Source organism: Camarhynchus parvulus, chromosome 1A (assembly GCF_901933205.1).
Source record: "Camarhynchus parvulus chromosome 1A, STF_HiC, whole genome shotgun sequence".
In the NCBI taxonomy this organism is placed as follows: domain Eukaryota; kingdom Metazoa; phylum Chordata; class Aves; order Passeriformes; family Thraupidae; genus Camarhynchus; species Camarhynchus parvulus.
This window is the reverse complement of record NC_044586.1, coordinates 67,380,567-67,398,036: the sequence shown is the minus strand read 5'-3', so window position 1 is coordinate 67,398,036 and position 17,470 is coordinate 67,380,567. Positions and strand designations below refer to the sequence as shown.

The 17,470-nt window shown below is 49.2% G+C and overlaps 1 protein-coding gene across 3 annotated transcripts in view; it reads left to right on the top strand.

Moving 5' to 3' along the window:
* Nucleotides 1-17,470, top strand: part of PODXL (podocalyxin like) — a 46,752-nt gene that overhangs the window by 13,823 nt on the left and 15,459 nt on the right. For all 3 annotated transcript variants that reach the window (XM_030960940.1, XM_030960939.1, XM_030960938.1), the window contains exon 2: nucleotides 15,850-16,689. In XM_030960940.1, coding sequence (XP_030816800.1) covers nucleotides 15,850-16,689 — 840 coding nt within the window. The remainder of the gene's footprint in view (nucleotides 1-15,849; nucleotides 16,690-17,470) is intronic.

The window sequence follows — 17,470 nt, the reverse complement described above, 5'->3', positions numbered from 1 at the left end:
ACTGGGAGGGACTGGTGATGGAGAAGCAGAGCAATTCCAGGTCATGCTGAGTGAAGTTCTGGTCTAGTGGGAGGTGTCCCTGCCCATGGCAGCAGGGCTGGAACTGGATGATCTCCAAGGTCCCTTCCAACCCAAACCATTCTGTGATTCTGTAGTGATTCTCTGCCAGCCACCAGGGCCAGGAGTATGCCTGCACCACAGAGCAGTGTCTGCAGTACATGGGCTTGCAAGTTATTAATTATTTAAAGCAATCAGTTGCTAAGAATTTAAAGCAAACAACAATCAATTACTGAGAATTATCAATGAGCATTGCTGGAAGTTGTCATTTGCTTTTGATGGCTCAGCTCTTTCTTGCCTCCATGGTCAGCAGGCTCAGGGCTTGATTTCTGAGTGGTGTCCAACAGCATTTAATCCAATTATAATTTCCAGAGATGTCAGGAGGAGATGGGGCTCAGGGCAGTGAGAGGGTATTTTTGCACAGCTGATTGTGCTTCTCCAAATGCGTGTTTGAAATGTGTTTGGAGATTTTTCAGCTCTGTTCTGCCTAGCTGTAATCAGGGATGCTGTCTTCAGGTAGTTTTGGCAGCAAAGCCATGCTTTGATTTGGTCGGGGATCACTTGCAAACATGCCAGGAATGTTCATGCAGCTGCAGCCTTCACCAGAGCAGGGGCTCCTCCATCTCCACTGCCCAGCTCCAGGATTACAACCAGCAGCACCCACTGAATCCCAGTTCAGTGCCCCCCTCTCCTCTGCTCTGCTGGTGACTTTCTGTGGGTCCCATCATGTCCCTGCCCTCTCCTCCCATCTCCAACCCCACCATGAGTCCAGCTCAGTTTCCTAAAGGAAATGCCCAAGCTGACGTGTCAGAGTTTCCCTGTTGTGCCCAAAGCAGGACCTGGTGTCTGTCACCCCAGGAGCAGAGGAATTGGGATATTACCATCAAGCCCAGCCCCACAACTCCCTCCTGTACCCAGAGCTGTGGATCCCCTCCAAGGTGAGAACTCAACCTGGTATTTGCAGAGCTGATGGCCTCTCTTAGGAGGAAGAGGAGGATGATTAGGAGCAGGGAGGGGATGCAGCTCCTTCTTCCTTCCTGCTTCCTTTGCTCCCTTCCCTTGCCCTGCCACAGCCTTCCCTGTGGCACAGTCTCCAGGCACTGCCCTGGAGGGAAGGATTTGATGGCAGGGAGATGTTTTTGAGCTCAGCAAAGCCCTGAGCTCAAAAGGTGACATGGACAGGGTCTGTTCCACCCAGACCACCCTGGGTGTGGGTGCTGTAAGCTTTGCTTACCTCTAGATACCATTTAGGTTTTTCCTCCCTGCCTGGCAAATCTCTTTGTGCTCTAACTCACTACCTGTCATGGGAGCTTTGGGGACCTGAGTATGACCCTTGTTGTGTGCTGTATTCTTTTCATATATTACATTTGGTTTTTTGGCTGCAGTTTCTCAGCACGCAACCACGCCATTGAAACCTACTGAGTGCAAAGCATTGCATCCCCAACCCAGTGACATCCCACAACTTCCCATGCTCTTCTGCTCAGCTGTAACCGGGCAGGAATCTCACTCCTTGCTGGGCTGCTGGGTGGACAACATTGTTCCCCTATTGAGTCATTAACAATGAGGTCATTGGGCTGGAAAGACAATGTCATTCAGCAGCCAAGAACCCAGCTGGCTGATCCCGGTTGTGTCTCATCTCCTATGACAAAGCCACTTTTAATTGACTAATTAAAGCTTTTGCAGGCTCCATCTTGGAAGGGATGACCAAAATAGACATTGTTCTTTGTCAGCATTAAGTCAGACCAGTTGGCTGATTAAGAAGCAAGACCTTTCTTCCTTCTCCACTTTGCCACTTGCTGTGCAGGCCTTAATTCCTGGTCCTGGCAATGGGAAAACCTCCTCAGAGATATCCCACCATGTGTTGCAGAGCAAGTTGTTTGACTGAGGCCCCAAGGACCTCAAGAAAGCTCAGCCAAAGCCCACTCAAGCCGCTTTGGGATGGCCTCTCTGCGTTACCATCACACCTTTTGTTGGACTCTTGATATTTTGGGTTCCCAGCTCCTGTAGGAGTTTGATATGGCACCTAAATCCATGGCACTGGGGTGCTCCCATATCCTGCAGGCCTTACAAGGACAATTTGATCCACTGGCTGTGGGCCAAAGGCATTTTTCTTCCCATTTCTGGGCCATATTTCCCTTTATGTACTTTTTGGGAGGTGCAGTGCAGGTGGAAAGCAGGGACACGGCCAAGCACTGGCAAGAGAAGTGCCCACTGTAAATCCTTGCTTCCCTCATCTGAGTGCTCCTGCACTGCCACGACCCTCACCACTCTCTGAATGAGGATGTTTTGAACCCTGAGACCAGTGGCCACTTCTGCTCTTTGCATCTCTTGCTCTCATTGCCACTCTGAGTAACACCATCCCCAAACCAGAGAATAAATGTGCCCTGAGGGACTCCACAGGACAAACCCTGCTTCGTGCAGCTACCTTGCCATTTCCACGAAACCCCCAGGGTTTTTTCAGCCTGCAGTGTGATTGTCTCAAAGCAGATTTATCTCCTTTTTGCTGCCCAGGCCCTGCTGAGCAGGAACGCTGGGTGTGTGTTTACCAGGGCCTGTGTCCCAGCCCCAAAGCACAGCAGCCGCTTCTTTTGAAGAACACACAAAGCAAGGAAGAGGAGCAATTGTTTGGGAGGAAGTTGAACCATAATGTAATAAACTCCCATGGGATTTACTATTAGTAATTATTTGTATTGCTCTGGCACCCAACCAAGGCTGGGGCCCCGGTTAGCAAGGTGCTGGATCAGCCTGTAGATGAAGACAGCTCCTCTGTCCAAAATCTGTCCATTCTTGCAGGTAGAGATGGGGAAACTGAGGCAGGGAGAAGCTGACAAGTGTAATGAGGGTTGTTTTGGAGAGTTGTGGCTCAGCAAGGAGGTGAGCCAGCACACAGTGCTTACAGGAGCATCCTTCCTCTCTGGGGGTAAATCCTAGAACATGGAACTGCAAAATGGTTTGGGTGGGAAGGGACTTTAAAGACCATCTCGTTCCACCCCCTAGGAAGGGATACCTTCCTCTGGATCAGGTTGCTCAAATCCCATCCAACCTGGCCTTGGACACTTGCTCTACTTGTGCTGCTTCCAGCTCCACCTAAGAGGCCTTTGGGTAACAAATACACTGTGCTGGAGGGTCCTGCCCTAGGACAACACTGGAAAAGGTAGTTTCTCACTGTTTGTACCTTTAATAAGTGATTTCTGTGATCATATGTATTATTTTAAGGAGGGGAGGAGCAGGAGCTATCAAAGAACACAAGTGCTTCAAATGGAAACTGAGTCCCACTTCTCCTGAAAAACAAAACAAAACAAACAAACAACAAAACAAAAAGCTAAAACTGATTTCTCTTTCCGTAAACCTTCAGGAGAGTTAAATAATGAGGCAATTACAAATTTGCTAACAATAGAAGCTGATCAGATTACACAGGCCTGTAAAACCAGGGGCTTGCAAAGCCAGATCGTCACTGGAGCCATTTGGTGGGAAAGAAACTCAGTGCCAGACAGTCTTTAAATAGTTTTGAATAAGAGGGAGGGTTGGCTGTGTCCTTCCCTTCCGAGGCTCTCCCCACCTAAAGAATAGCACCGAGCCTCCTGCCAAGTCCCTGCCCGAAGGCTCCACTCACAGGCCCAGTATATAAATACATAAATATATATATAGGTGCTCATGCATGCAGTGTGTATATATAGAGCTTCCCAATCATCTGGGAAGACCCCACCCTGAGATGTGGAACTGGAGGAAAAAAAAGAAAGGAAAAAAAAAAGGTAGGACCCAAAATAGCACGGACACACAAAGGATCCCAAGGAAATGTGGAGCTCTCCTCACGGCATTGACAGGAAATCTCTGGGCTGCTGGTTCAGTAACCCCAGCTAGCCAAGGTCATGGGGGACTGATCGTGGTGGAGGGATGGATCCTGACATCATCCTCTGCAGAAATCATGGGATGAGGGCTGTGAGATGGAAGCTTTTATGTCAGGGAGGATTTGCAGGTGTCCCAGATGTGCCTGCAGAGGAATCTGTCTCCAGTGTAGCCTGAAAGAGAAGCAAAGTAGACAGAACTGGGGAGAATATTTAACCAGGAATCACCCAAAATTTTACTTAGAGAGGCTGGAATGCTTGAGGGCATCACCAGAGCCTCTTGGAGGTCGCTTCTATGTCACTTGGCATCACTTGTATCTTACACATCACTTTAGAGTGTCAATAAACCAAAGACCTCAGAATCACAGAGTATCTCCAGCTGGAAGGGACCCCCAAGGATTATCCAGTTCAAGACATTTCAGGTCATCCTCTTTGGGCTCATCCTGGCCTGGTGGTGGGTGGTGTGTGACATGGGCCAGGGGGAGGCAACGTGACTTGCCACCCAGAAAAGTAAATTTTCTGGCTGGAGGGCGTAAATTTGGGCTGATTTGTGACTCATCAGAGGTGCTGGGTGCACAAAGGAGGGTGAGGCTCTGGGCCTTATCCTGTCCCCACCATCTCTTTTCCGCTGGCCCGTTCTGCCCTCAGGACAGGCAGGCAATGTCCAAGACCTGCCCTGAGCATGACTCTGGGGACTGGCAGCCTTCCCACACAACCCACAGGGGTGGCAGGAGCAGGCAGAGCTGTTTCTGAAAGCGATTCCTGCTGTAAATCTTCAGGGGAGGTGGAGAGGAAAGGGAGGGGCAAGAAGCAGGGGACAGCATGTGGCAGTACCACAGCAGCACTGTGCCAGCACAAACTCACCTCCCACTCACCCATCTCCATTTTTTCCCTTGTGCAAGAGCAGCCTGTGACCAGGCCAAAGTCTCCGTATTCTTTTGGGTTTAGGGTCTCTTCCTCTTGTTTTCTGCCCCTTAGGGCTGTGGTTTGAACCTCCTGCATGCTGGGCCTGCAGCTTTAGTCTCCATCTGAGGATGGCATCCTTGGTTTTGATGGCACAAGTTTGGGCATTAGATCCCTGCTGCTAATAGCAGCTTTAACACCTCTCTGTGGTGTGGCTTTGCCAGGCTGTGAGGTTCCAGAGAAGCCTATCCCTGGGCTTGGGGTTGATCCTTTTCCTTTAGGAAGAGCCCCTGCCACAAGAAAGGGAATATTCCCTCCCTTCCTCAGTGCAAAAATTAGAGTGACACTCACAAAAAATGAGTTTTGGCTGCACAACCAACCCACAGCAGCTCTGCTCCACGAGATTCTTGTGGCCCCCATTGCCCATGGATAAAGTCTAGACACGTCGCTGATGCACAGCTCCCAGTTTGAGTGACATTGGATGTGACAACTCTTCCCCGATGCCAGCCAGCTGGCAGAGATTCAGCTGGCAGGATGAGTAGCTCAGGGCCAGCTCCATCCCTGCCTTGCTCAGCATGAACCCAAATATGGACCCAGCCAGCAGGAGAGGAGAGCAAGGTGAAGAATTTCACCCTCCCGTGCCACCCAACAACTTGTAGGGTGCTCTCTCCACTGCCTTCTTTGGTATTGCCTTTTTCCATGGCAAAAACTGAGAAAAACTGAGTTCCAGGGGGCTCTGATCGTGGCCTTTCTGTAGTTAAGGGGCTTATAAGACAGATGGGGACAAACTTTTTAGCAGGGTCTGTTGCAATAGGACAGGGATGATGGTTTTAAACTGAACAAGGTTCAATTTAGATTCGATACAAGGCAGAGATTTTGGATAAGGGTGATGAGATGTTGGCACATTTTGTGAAGCTGTGGATGCCCCATCTCTGGAAGTGTTCAACACCAAGTTGGACAGGACTCTGAGCAACCTGATCTAGTTGAAGATGTCCTTGCTCATTACAGGGGGCTTGGAGAAGATTTTAAACATCTGTTCCAACCCAAACTAACTAATCTATGATTCTATGATGTGACATCAAATCTGGCATCAAACAAAGCTTTCCATGCCCAGGAATTTGGAAGGGCCAGCCTCATCTGGGGAGGAAGGTGTGCCCCATCCCTGATGTTTGGTCACTGCAACATTTAGGAGTTGGTTTTCTGGGGACCATCACCAAATTTCTCCTGAATTAACCTTCCTAAAGTGCATCAGCTCCCCCTCATCAGGTTTAAGAGTTGAGGAGAGTTTGATTTAACTTACTTCATTTAGTCCAAATTAAATAAAGACTGATTTAAAGCTGAGCAGGAGTGGCCACCTGGTGGGTTGTGTGCACTTTGACTAATCCACTCTGAAGTCATACCTCCTTTTAATTTTAGATTAATTTTTTCTGAGTTCCCCTGGGTAGACAAACCATCAGGCTGTATCAAAATAAGTTCCTGTCTCACGGGCTCATGTCCTCACTCTTTCCCAAGCTGTCTGGAGTCCTCAAGGAAAATCCAGCAAGGGGTGATTAATCTTTTTAGGGTGAAAAGCAGAGGGAGGAACTTTTTCTCTGCCTGACTGAATAAATCTGTGTGCACAGACACCCTTGTTGGTGAGGGTGGAGAAAGGAGGTTGGGTCCCCAGGAGGGGCTGCTGGGATGTGACAGCTCAGCCCTCCAGAGCAAAGCTGATGCTTTGGCCAAGCAGTTCATGGTGTTGGCTTCTCCAAAAGGCTCCTTCCCACCACCCTGACAGCTCCACAGCTCCTCAGTGCTGGAATCAACTTGTGGTCCAGCTCTCAACCCTGGGGAGAGGTGGTGAAATTCCTCCAACCCTTCTTTCACCCTGGAGAGAGGTGGTGAAGCTGGATGGGATCCTCATGTGGTCAAGGTGGAATTCCCAATCTGGCAGCCTCAGTCTTTAGGTTCTTTCATGGACCCGAGATTCCTGAATTCCTGAGATTCCAAATTCAGAAAAATCTCGACTTTTAACTTATTTGCCTTTTCTTTTTTTAAAAAAGGGCTTTTTAATACAAAATCCTGAAAAACCATCTTAAAGACTTACAACATTGAAGAAAAACCCTGGATATTCAGAGTATAACAACGTTCTGTATTCTTACAGCTTTCCTGATGTTTTCAGTGTTGTGTTGACTCACAACCACTGCTTTGGGACAGAAGCACCTGCGCTTTACCTTGATCCAGAGAGACTTTCTGGCCCATTACTTGATGTAAACCTTGAGTTTCTTCCAAAGTCCTGTGTGACTTTTGCAGAAATAGAGGGGTCTCAGGGCTAAATGTAGCAGACATCGTGTCCTTCAGTGATGGGTGATTGATGGTCTCTTGATACAGGGCCACAAATCCTCCTCCAAAGCAGCAAGATCATCATGGGGCAGCTCCACTCCAGTGGTACAAAGGATTCAGGAGAGGATAGGAGCGTGGCCAAGCTCTGTGTTTTGGAGGGCCTGGTCAGGCTGGGACATGAGGCATTTTTGGCTTGTGCTCCCCATGTTTCTGCTCCAGCAGCTCTGGTGCCATTTCCTACACAGTGAGGTGTTTCTGGCTGCAGAGACCCCAGCTCATTCTGCAGCCTGGGAAGGGTGCAGGGCTGGAGCCAGGTCCCTTAAAAATCCCATCATGGATGGGATGGAAATATCCTCTTTCCCCTGATGGAAAGAGGATTATTTCCAGGATTACTGGTGAAAAATTCCTGTGGGTTGCATGGATAGAGGTGGGCACATGTGTTTGTGTTGGTTTGATTCCTTGACAACCTCCTGTGAGGGATTTCAGAGCTTTCCTTTTCCACAGTGGTCTTCCTGTCTCCTTATGATGGTTTTTTCATCTTTCCCCTTCACTTAGGCACAGATTTTCCATGAGAAGAGTGATGGAGATACAATCCTAAATAGGATGTCCTATGTTTATCCCTAAGAGAGGCTGGACTTCCCACTGCTGGCATTCCTCACCTCTGGCTGGAGCTGGCCATGGGATGCAGAACAGCTTGGGATGGACCACTTGAGTGAAAAATACCACTGATCACAAATTTCAGGCAAACCCCAGGCTCTGAGGAGAAACTCAGAAGAGTTCCAAGTGTGGCATGAAGGACAATTCAACGACAATGTTTTTGAGAAGGTGGGAGTGAGGAACACTGAGATATTCCTGCTGCCTCAAACCCACTGTCTGGTCATTAATTAGTGCAGCAAATGAACCCATTTCTGCCTCCCCAAATGTGGTGTTTAGAGGGACCAAAGGAGTGTGAAGAGGAGACGAGTGAGGGCTGCAGGAAAGGGGAGTATGGGGAGGTGCGCCTTGGGATGATTATTTTTAATATTTGTCACACTTCCAAATGAAACAGCAGACGAGCTGAGCTGGCTCAAACACTTGCAGAAAGAGCTGATGGGGAATTTGTTAATGAAGCAAGTTTGTCATCAGAAAATGCTGGTTCATCAAAACCTGTGTTCTGGGGACATGTGTTACAGTCCTGGCAGGAAAAGTGTATCAGGCTGTGGGTGGGTTTCTTGAAACCAAGGAGGTTTAAAGGCTGTTGTGTGAATAAAATAAAGCCAGGCAAATCTAACACAGAGGATGAAGCAGCCAAAGCTCACGTGAGGTTTGCTTCAAGTCCTGTTCTTTGGGCTTCAGGGTTACTTGTACTTTGTAAAAACAGGGAAAACTTGAATTTTTCCCAGTTCTCAAAGCAGGGTGGCCTTTTGGCTACTGTAGGGATATGATTCACTGCAAAATGCTGCAGACTTAGAGTCCTCAAGATGATGCTAAAATGCTGTGAGGACATTCTCCAGATCTCCTGCCAAAGGGTATCTCCAGTAACACAGAGGATGAAGCAGCCAAAGCTCACGTGAGGTTTGCTTCAAGTCCTGTTCTTTGGGCTTCAGGGTTACTTGTACTTAGTCAAAACAGGGAAAACTTGAATTTTTCCCAGTTCTCAAAGCAGGGTGGCCTTTTGGCTACTGTAGGGATATGATTCACTGCAAAATGCTGCAGACTTAGAGTCCTCAAGATGATGCTAAAATGCTGTGAGGACATTCTCCAGATCTCCTGCCAAAGGGTATCTCCAGGCTGGCAGTGGAGTAGGAAGCCCCGGATGCTCCTCTCCATCTGGAGATGAGGCAAAACTCCTTGGGGCTTGAAGCACATCCATTTCCCCCCTGCCCTGCTCCAAGTCCAGACAGTAAGGGTTTATTGGGAAGGGTTTTCAGGGCAGAGACAATGGCTGCAGATTCCTTCAATTTGACAGCAGAGAAGAGGGCACTGTCAGCATTAGTGCCTCCAGCTCACTGTCACTTCCATGCACAATCTAAACAGCAGCAATTTGAAGAGTTTTTTCAATAGAGTCTTTTCACAGCAGGGCAAAGGAGGTTTCCTGCTGGCAATAAACCCAGTGGCTTTAAATCAGAGTCCAGGCACACTCATTTCATAGAAGTGGTTTGGTTTAAAAAGGACCTTAAAGATCATCTCATTCTAACCCCCCTGCCATGGGCAGGGACACCTTCCACTCTCCCAGGGTGCTCCAAGCCCTGTCCAGCCTGGCCTGGGACACTTCCAGGGATCCAGGGGCAGCCACAGCTTCTTTGGACATCCTGTGCTGGGATCTCACCCCTCTCACAGCCAAGAATCCCCTCCCCTGACCTGCTGCCCACACCTCTTTGATGCAGCCCCTCACCAAGTGTTATTGCAGCACTAATTAGACCCAGCAGTTAGGTCTCATCTTAAACATTTTGCAGAGCAATTCTATCAAAACTGTTCTGCAGCAGTTTTTATTCTGGCAGGGGTTTGGAGAGGATGTGTCTGCACTGGATGATTGGACTGATGGATTAGAGGCAAATGCTCTGGCAGCTGCTGTTGGACCTTTCCCCATTCTCTAAGCCAGGAAGCCAAGTTGGTCTTTGGCCTGGGTGAAGCCATTTCATAAAGCTGATGGTGAGGCTGGCAGCAAAGGGGTTGGGTGATGCTCATTAGGAAAGCATCTTTAGACATGGAGAGTGCCAGGGTGGTGTTTAAACCATCCTTGTGCCCCATCCCTCACTAAAATCTCAGGCAGCTCAGGAAGACCCTGTTTGGATCCCATCTATCCCTAAGCCAATGGAAAGGAAAGAGCCTCTGCACAGGCAAAATTAAAAACCCTGTGAAGTAACCACTTGCTCTGGTAGCCCAGCTTAATTCCAGGATAAATAACACTGCTCTGTGATATTCTGCCAATCTGATCCCTCTCACGGTTTCAAAAGGAGGTGACAGATTTCCTGTCCTCTGCAGTGACTGAGCTCTGCTGCACCTCAGGTACGGCTGCATTGCAGAAGGATGGATAAAACCCTCCTTTCTCCCAAGAGCTTCTTCCAATGCAAAGTCCAGGAGCTTCCTCACTCCCTTTGGCAAATGCTGTCCCCTAGGAAAGGCCACCCCCGGAGCCTCAGCCCCTTCTTTGCCTTTGATGAATTCAACCCGCTGCCCCTTTCAATCAGGAAAGGCTGCACAAAAGGGGAGGAAAATAGGAACTTCCTCAGGGCCTGGCTTACATCCCTTCCTCTTCCCTGGGCTGCTCAGGCTCCTTGGCTTTCTCATCCCGCCTTGGGAGGAGCAGGAGCTGGCTGCCCTAAGGCTCTGAGCCCGCCGGCCTGGGGTGTGTCACCCACCATTTCCTAAGTTATTCTTTTGAGTTTCCTTTTCTCACTATTAATAGAATTTCAGCCAATATCTGAGCTGTTTGAACAAGGTGCATGGGGGGAGACAGGGGGAGGCGTTACCAAAATAGGAAGCGGGAAGCTGTTGGGGAGGGAATAATCAGAGGAGCTGCCTGGAGAGGGAATAATCGCTGGCTTTGGGTGGGCTCTGGGAGGATGGACGGGACGTGTCCTTTCACTTTGCATTTTGAGCCTCTTTGATTCTCCTTTTGCTCTCCAAGCCATGACCTTTCCAATAAAACTTCTCCCCTGAGTGCCTTCCCCAGCCTGCAAAATTTCACGTACTCACTGCACTGAGGTTACAACCAGAGCATCACTCCGTGGCAAGGTTAAACTGGAAGAGAGACACTTTAGATTAGATATTAGTTGGAAATTAGCAGGAAATTTCTTCCTGTGAGTGGGATCATGCCTTCAGAGAATCTGTATCTGCTCCATCCCTGAAAGTGTTCAAGGAGCATCTTGGCTATGATAGTGGAAGGTATCCCTGCCCATGGCAGAGGGTTGGACTAGAGGCCCTTTAAGGTCCCGTTCAACCCAAACCATTCTGTGATTCCATGAGTCAGAGGTGGTGCACAGCAGCTCAAAGTTGTGTCTGTACTTGCTATTGTGAGGAGCTGTGCTGGGACAAAGCAGCTCACCTTTCCTTTTACATTTTGGGTGACTTTGACCGTGTTCACAGGGGTCTGAGGACGAGGGAAGAGACGAGGATCTGACTCCATGTTTCAGAAGGCTGATTTATTATTTTATGATATATATTATATTAAAACTATACTAAAAGAATCGAAGAAAGGATTTCATCAGAAGGCTAGCTAAGAATAGAAAAAGAAAGAATGATAACAAAGGCTTGTGGCTTGGACAGAGAGTCTGAGCCAGCTGACTGTGCTTGGCCATTAATTAAAAACAACCACATGAGACCAATCACAGATCCACCTGTTGCATTCCACAGCAGCAGATAACCATTGTTTACATTTTGTTCTTGAAGCCTCTCAGCTTCTCAGCAGGAAAAATCCTAAAGAAAGGATTTTTCATAAAAGATGTCTGTGACAGGTGACTTTCCACATCCCACCAGTCCCTGACCAGAGAACTCCCACATCATCCCCATCCCCATCCCCACCCACAGGGGCACTCCCAGCCTCCCAAATGGGCCAAACAAGCCTGCCTGGGTAACTAGCAAGAAGGGAAAGTTGTCTCCTCTCCTGGCTGTCCCCAGCTGTCCCAGACACACTGTTTCACAGGCCTGGCCGTGGGATACACGTATCCGGACATGAAATCATGTTTTTGCAGCGCGCTCGTTTCCTCCCGTTTGGCTGCTGAGCCTGCGGATGCCTGCAGGCCTCGCGCCCTCCTCCCACAGATCCACCCCACACCCAGCCCCAGAGGTTTGGCTTTTCTGAGGGACACAAAAAGAGAGGCACAGACCAACCTTTAGACTCACTGAAGCCAGGTCAAAATACCCCCAGTAGCTGCTAAATCGCTCTCGTCTGCCGTAAAATGGGGAATTGGTGACGGTCCAGAAAAGTGAAATCAGAAAAGCGGCCTTGGCGTGCCAAAATGCAGCCAGGAAGGTCAGGGGAAGGTGGGTTTTTTTCTGCCTTCTGGAAAACAAGGTGAGGGACTCTGGCTCAAATTCAAGTGGACTTTCTTTTGGGAAGGGTCTCCTCTGGGTAAGGGAAGTGATAACTTGGAGGATCTCCATGCTGATGTCTTAAATCCTTTTATCTCCGGGCTCACGGCATGAAGGGATCACTTGTCCCCTGCAAAAGGACTTACTGTATCTTTTGTGAGTGATTTTCGTGCTGAAGGGGCCCCAGACATAATCCTGTCCTGTCTGGCTGTTCTTACCAGGGCTTTTCTCCTCCTTCAACCAGATCCTTTTCATTTCTTCTGTTGGGGACAGTTGTCAGGCAATCCTGGCTGCCAGCCCAGGCAAACAGGGGCTCGTTACCAGTTATTACCCTTGAGTCCACCACTGAAATTTGGCACAGGTGGCTAGTGAGGGGGGAAGACATAGAAAAAAACCCAACATTTTCTGGCATTTGAAAGAGATACAGTGCATGTGGAAGGAAAACAGTGACTCCTGGGACTGTGGTGCTTGCTCTGTGGTTGTTCCTGCTTTGGAATTAAGTTTGCAATTGCCTAAGCCAGGTCTTCTGTGGGTGGTGATCCTGCAAGACATCCAAAAAAAAAAAGCAATTTTTCTAAATGAAATGCATTTTTTCCTAAAGCTGCAGTGAGGCAGAGTCCCTGAACAAACAACAACATTAAGCTCAGAGCAATAAAGCTGCAGGAAGGTATTGAGCCCCGTGACTGCAGCCGCACCTGGTGCAGCAGCAGTGAGGAAACAGCTTAATTTAATGCAGCAGGATAGAAAAGGTACATTTTGCTGACAGAAAGGTGCCCCAAAACCTGCAGGAGGGGTGTGGAGATGGATGTTGCTGCTCCTCTGTAGCTCTGTAGCCACAGCCCCTCTCCACTGGTGTGTTTTAGGTCCAGCCCATGATGCTTGATCCCAATTAAATCACTGGCCCTGGCTTAATGAAGAAGAATAAATGGATTTTTAATGTCTTTTGACCTTAGCGAAGAGGAACACTAGGAGTGGATGCAGAGATACAGAAATATAAAATACTAATGAGATTTTTGGGCACCAACTTGAGCCTTGGCTCTTCTCCCAGTCTTTTTTTATAGGGGGGGACTGTGTCACTCTGTGTGCCCCAAAAAAGACCCTGCTACCACCCCAGCCAGGACTAGCCTGGAGGGTCTCACCGGACCTCTCCATTAGCAGAACAACCCCTTGCTTTGGGCTTTTGCCCTCAGCTTTTTTTGCTAAAAGTGGTAAAATCCTATCTGTATCTCCCCAGGGTGGGACAGGAAAGTGCTGGGGCAGGGATCCTGGTTCCTTGGATCACAGGGTGGTCCCAGCTGGCCACCAGGACTGGCCCAGAGCCAAAGCATGGTCCTGTCCCCTTCTCTTGGACTGAGTTGAATTGAATTGTCTTTTTGACCTCTGTTGGGAGCCTTTAGTTTCTGCCCCTCTGGGATGAGCCTGGGGCATGAAGAGGAAATGAGAGCAGTGGGGGATTTCCTCCTTCCTTCCTTCCAACCCTTTCTTTCTTTACATCTCTTTTGTATTGTTTCTACCTTTAGGGGATTTTTTTTTTGTACCTCTTTTGTTGTCAGACCCCCTGCCAAACTTTTACACCCTGTTTATGGGACAGACCCATTTTGTGGCTCACTGGATTCCTGGTCTCTCCCCAGCTTGCTGCAACCATCACTGACAATTCAAGCCACACAATTTGATAACACAGCTAAGGAGGTGGTAGATCAAAACTCCCTTCTGTCTCAGCACCCGGGGTTTATCTGTCAGGACCCTGTGATGGTGTTTTACTTCTTTACCTCTTCTTCTCCTGCAGACAGTGGTCAGCCTATAGGAAATATGACTTATCTCCACAAAAGCCCTTTTCCTGCAGATGTAATGGAAATGTTTTCTCACCAGCCAAGTGTTTCCTAAAATAATTCATGCTGCTGCTTTCAGTTACACTCACATCTTGATTGTGTTTCCAGGAGTGGCTGCTCTTGGTGGCTGGTGAGGAAACCATGTTTTGGGAGGAGATCTGAACTTTTACAAAGGCACAGAGTGACACGACAAGGGGTGATGGCTTTAAAGTGACAGAGGGCAGGGCTAGATGGGATATTGGGAAGAAATTCTTGTCTGGGAGGGTGGGAAGGCCCTGGCACAGGGTGCCCAGAGAAGCTGTGGCTGCCCCATCCCTGGAAACGTTCAAGGCCAGGCTGGATGAGGCTTGGAGCAGCCCTGGGATGGTAGAAGGTGTCCCTGCCATGGCAGGAGGGGTTGGAATGAGATGATCTTTGAGGTGCCTTCCAACCCAAATCAGTCTGTGGTACCTGTGATCCCCCTGAAATGGTCAGGCAGTTGTATGAGCTGATCAGTGCAGGTGCATTCCAACTGAAATATTCTGTATTCCTTTCCTTTCAATTCCCTGTTTGGGTGCCTGTGCAATACCCAGCTGTAGCTCCTCTGCCCCCTCCAAACGCACTCTGTCCCCAGGCAGTTCCCACAGGAACCCAAACTTGTTGCAGCCTCCCCGTCCCAAATCCCATTCCCCAGGTCCTTCTCAAGCCAGATCCTGACATGGCAGAGTTAAATTTTCCCACCAGAAACTTGAGCTTCATCAGATCTTTGATGCACAATCAGTGCCAATAGACAGGCTCTATAAGAGAAGATACTTTGCCTGTTTGCCAGCATGGAGGAACAAAGCAGATCTCTGGAGAGCAGCATTAGGCTAAAAATCAAACCTTGGAAGTGTGACTCCTGTTTTGGAGGGTTGGAAATAATATATGAATGCTTCATGGGAAAAAAAAAATAAATATAGCAGTTCTTGTGCACAGTCCCCAAGTGGAAGAACCTTCTCCCCAAATCAGGTCATTGCTTTGACTCCAGAGGGATGCATGGATAAAGTGGCTCAGCCCATGTTTCCTGAAAGGTGAAAAATTGGTCAAACTTTTCCAGGGGTGAATTTGAGCACGAGCCCAGAACTGGTGATTGCCACATAGGGAAATTCTCTGTGGCCATTGATGGAGCTCCTGCAGTGATTACAAACAAAAGAACAGTCCCAGATTTTTTTTTACTGGTTTAGCTGTGAAAATGCCCCATTTTGGCATCGCTGCACATTGCAGAGCTCTCTGCAGTGGGAGAGTTTTCTCTTGTCAGGTGAGTTGTCCTTCAGCTGCATCCCCCACTGTGGTACTACTTCATCATTTGAAAGTTTAAAGTGTTCTTCAGAAACAAACACAAATCTCTTTGCATGTGATAATGTGAGGTAATTTGGCTTCATGATCTTGGAGGTGTTTTCCAGCCTTAATGACTCTGTGATTCTGTGTCACCTTGTCCCTTCAGGGATGGGGGAGACCCTCCTAGCAGGGATGGACACTTGCAGTCAGTGCATCCCTTGGCTGTCCCCTTACAAGGGCTGGACCTGCTTTATTTTGGGAACCACTTGCAGGGTTTTTCATGGAAGCTGCTGGACCTCCCATCTGAGGGAGACCTGTGTCCTGAGACCCAGCAGGCCTTGTCCTCCTGCTCTTGCTCTAAAGTCCTGTTAGTTTGACTACATTTGGAGGTTCCTCTTGTCCTCCTCTGCTGTACTTCCTGAAGGACACAGTGATACCAGAACATGGAATTTGATGACTTTGGAGAGCACGAAGCAAGCGCTGAGGGACTGACTCGTGGTTTATACCAGTGTTTACTTCTACAGATACACGTCCTGAGGGGAAACCAAGTTCAGCGTTTACTTTGGTGTTTTCTCTTTTCCCAGGTGTCAGCTCTCAGGATAATACAGACCCAGGACAAGCCTCGACCACCAAAACCACAGAAACCACCACAGTGACCCAGCCTGCAAGCACTAGAGAGACCTCACCAGCCAACCCTGCACCAGCAACCACCACACTCAAAGCCACCACCACTGCCACGACTCAGCCCATCGTGTCAGCAACCACCTCTGCTCAGAGCATCACCACCACCACCACCAGCCCAACCAACCCAGGAACGGCTCCGTCCCCCACTGCTACATCTCCTGCCACGGTGGCAAGGACCACCCCCACAACATCAGGGACCACATTGTCTGCTGCCATCCCGCCAGCCCGCATGCCTGGGCAGGACAGCCCCTCACAGAGCACCGCTAACCCCAAAACCAGCCCTGCTGCAAGCCCCACTGCTCAACAGCAGCCTGGCCCTACAGCCAGTTCAGGAAGCTTGGGCACTACCACTGCTGCAAAATCTGTCGTCACTGATCCAACCAGTCCTCCAGGAACTACAGGGGCTGTTGGCACATCCTCTCCCACCACAGAGCCTCAGGGAAAGCAGCCTTTGGATCAGGATCATAAACCTAACACCACTGTGAGCACCACAGTGACGAGGACTGAGCCTTCCCAAAGCTCCAAGGACTGTGCTGTGCCTCCTCCACAGTGTCCCACCAAGCAGCCTCCTCCTTCTTCCAGTTCTCCAGCCCAGGGATCAATCCCTTCCACCAGTCCTGGAAGCACCAAAACTGTTACCCCTCTGACTGGATCCCTGTCCCCCAGCACCACTCCGATGTCCCAACATGGCAGCAAAGACACAGTCCCAGATGCAACCACCACGACAGCTCCTGGGCCAGGTAACAGGGGACAGGAACCTTGGTTTCTTGTGCTGGGGAGGCCTTTTTGTGTTTTCTCTCCCTCTGGCTACCTAAGCACCTCCTGCCATTACAGGCTGTCATCACCTTGTGTCATTTTAGGCCTTTCCAGAGCGGTTGTCTGTGTGACAAGCACATGTTTAAGTCCCTGTTGTCCTCAGTGGAGGTCGAGTCAATGCAGGCAGTGAAATCCAAGGAATGAATCAAATGGCAAAGTGCAGGCATTGGCTTTTGGATGGACCAAATGATGCCTGAAGCACCATCAGCTGCAGTAGCTCGATCTCCAGTGACGGGGAACGGGAGCAGCAGCGATGGGCTGGGGACTGAGGCAGGAGAATTGGGGAACCAGTGTGACAACCCCCAAAATGCTGCCCCTGGGAGATCCCTGGTGCAGCTGACAGCTTAGGGAAGGCTGTCTGGGCATGCACAGAAAATGAGCTTTAGATGACTAAGGAGATTTTGTGGCTAAACTCTGAGTTTACAAGCCCTGAGGAGTCTGACTTTGGTAGGACGTCCGTCAGTGCTGCGGGAGGGCTTTGGCTGCTCGCTGCTGTCTAGGCAGCAGTAGGAGTGTTCACATGGTGTTTAGGGCCTTGCTGAACACCAGTAAGGTGTTTTCTCTGACTTCTGGAGTTTTACAGTCATATTAGCTCCCGGGTTTCCTGGTGAGGCACAGTTCAGCCTCCCAAACTGGCATTTTGTCTGGTTCAGCCTCCCAAACTGGCATTTTGTCTGGTAACATTCACAGGGAATCCACAGACCC